The 2009-nt window shown below is 45.1% G+C and overlaps 1 protein-coding gene across 1 annotated transcript in view; it reads right to left on the bottom strand.

Annotated features, from left to right (window-relative positions):
• Positions 1–2009, bottom strand: part of LOC101845464 (baculoviral IAP repeat-containing protein 6) — a gene marked incomplete in the record, with an annotated part of 131221 nt that overhangs the window by 16918 nt on the left and 112294 nt on the right. The window contains 2 exon segments of the mRNA XM_035969592.1: positions 54–270; positions 1750–1960. Of these exon segments, the coding sequence (XP_035825485.1) occupies positions 54–270; positions 1750–1960 (428 nt within the window).

Genomic DNA, 2009 nt, shown 5'->3' with positions numbered 1-2009 from the left:
CATACACACACACACACACACACACACACACACACGCACACACACACACACACACCTGATGCTGGAAGCTGGTGAGCGGAGCGCGGGGCTGGTGGTGACTGAGTCGGGCCAGGCATGCCAGGACCAGGTGCACCACCCCAATGTCCAGCGCCATCCTCCGCAGCAACACGCCGTCGTCCGTGGTCAGCGGGCAGCTGTCAAACAGCGTCTTCAGCACCGTCATCGGCATAGTCGCCAGGGAGCTCGCCAGTTGGCACGTCAGTATTTGACCTAAGGGACACAAAATGGTTTTTAATTCATTCAATGCAGAGCGCTCCAGCCATGAAATTAGGTCTACCCAGGAAAATCAACGAAAACGAGCAGACTCAACGGCTGTTTAAGCAGACAAAAAGTCTCCTTGACCTTTCCCGTAATGCATCACGATTAGTTCAAATAACTTGGTATAGATTAGTTAAGAGTAATTCTTTCTATAGAGATAGCCAGGTAGAATGCGAGAATACTCGTCGCCAGCACTGAATGAGTTAATGTACGTGTTTTTATGCCTCCATGGACACAATATATCTGGGGTTTCAAAACAGGGCTATTTCACTATACATTAATACGATACTAATTAAGCTACCCCTCCCCCAATTTTTTTTTTATTAAATAAAACCCCAAAAGCATAGCTACAGGTACAAACAATCTGATAAGACTAAAAGCTATCCAACAGCTGACACACCTTCATCTTCCTCCGTAACCCATTCTATCTTCACACCCGCCTGAACTATAGTGCTAATTTCATAATTTGACAAGGGTTCATTATTGTTAACTAAACTAAATAACCTAACCTAATATTTAAAACCATTTCCTCCACCACAAATTTAATGACAGCCGCCATTTCCCATAACTATGAACAGAAACAAAAATGTTATTTTTAAAAAAAAAAAAAGGAGAAATACCTAGAAATCAAAATTGGCAAAACGAATAATTCCCCGACCGACCGACCACTGTTAACCTCCTCACATCTGTATAGACGTAAGCACTCTGTGTGTGCATGTGTTCTCAAAAATTGGGTCACTGCTATTTTTTCCTACTGGTCTACAGAAGAAAGTTTAGGAAATGTAGATACAACTCGTGCAGTGGCTTATTGTTACAGAAGGGGAAATGTATGACGACTGTTTGATTCTCTCTAGAATTAGGTGTCACAATGCAGTGGGATCACGCACTCCTCAATTTTGGGGGCATATAGAGTTACTGGTATCATCTTCAAATATGTTCATTTGTCTTGCTTTCGTTAAAAGAAGAGCCCATCTATCTGGAATAGAAGTAGAAATATTTGCAATTAAAGTAGGTGGGGGGTGGCCTGTGTCAGAGATAAAATGAGGAAGAAAAAGGCCACCAATGTTTGGTGAATTCCATAGCTTGAGAGTTAATGGGAACAGAAAATTTAGGCTTTTTCTGCCTTTATTATCGACATTTTTCAGTCAAATCCACAGAGAAATGTGTTCTTAAATAAGGTAATGAGCCCAAAAAACCCCCAATTTGATCAAAATTGCCAAACCGGCGGAAAAAGGTTTCTTTGGCTTTCTTATTTTGACGAGCGCCTGGTTTCCCCACGCTGCCTCATATTTATTATCTGGTCTGTGCAAACTTAGGTAGAAACGTCTCGGCAACGAAAGGGTTAAAAGAAAACTCAAAACCAGTCATTTACAAGCTGACTGCTGACGGTCAAGCGGCTATCTGAGCGTCCAAGAGCGCTGCACGACTCACCCCCGTCCCCGTCGTCCGTGACCCCCAGCACCAGACGCAGCAGGCACTGGGCCATCTTGCGCTCCTTGAGCAGCACCTCAGCGTAGCCCGGCAGTCGCAGGAACAGGCCGAAGGCGATGAGGGAGTGAGGCGGGATGGAGGGGATGAGGCGGGCCGACGGGTGTTTGCTCGACTTGGACGTGTGTGGAGGGGTGATGGGCTCCAAGAACGTCTGATGGATGGGTTCACAGAATTAGTTTGGGTGAGGGGTGGGAAATTGG

This window comes from Aplysia californica, unplaced genomic scaffold, assembly GCF_000002075.1.
Source record: "Aplysia californica isolate F4 #8 unplaced genomic scaffold, AplCal3.0 scaffold00161, whole genome shotgun sequence".
NCBI lineage: Eukaryota > Metazoa > Mollusca > Gastropoda > Aplysiida > Aplysiidae > Aplysia > Aplysia californica.
Note: the sequence above shows the minus strand (reverse complement) of the source record. Positions and strands in the feature narration are given on the sequence as shown.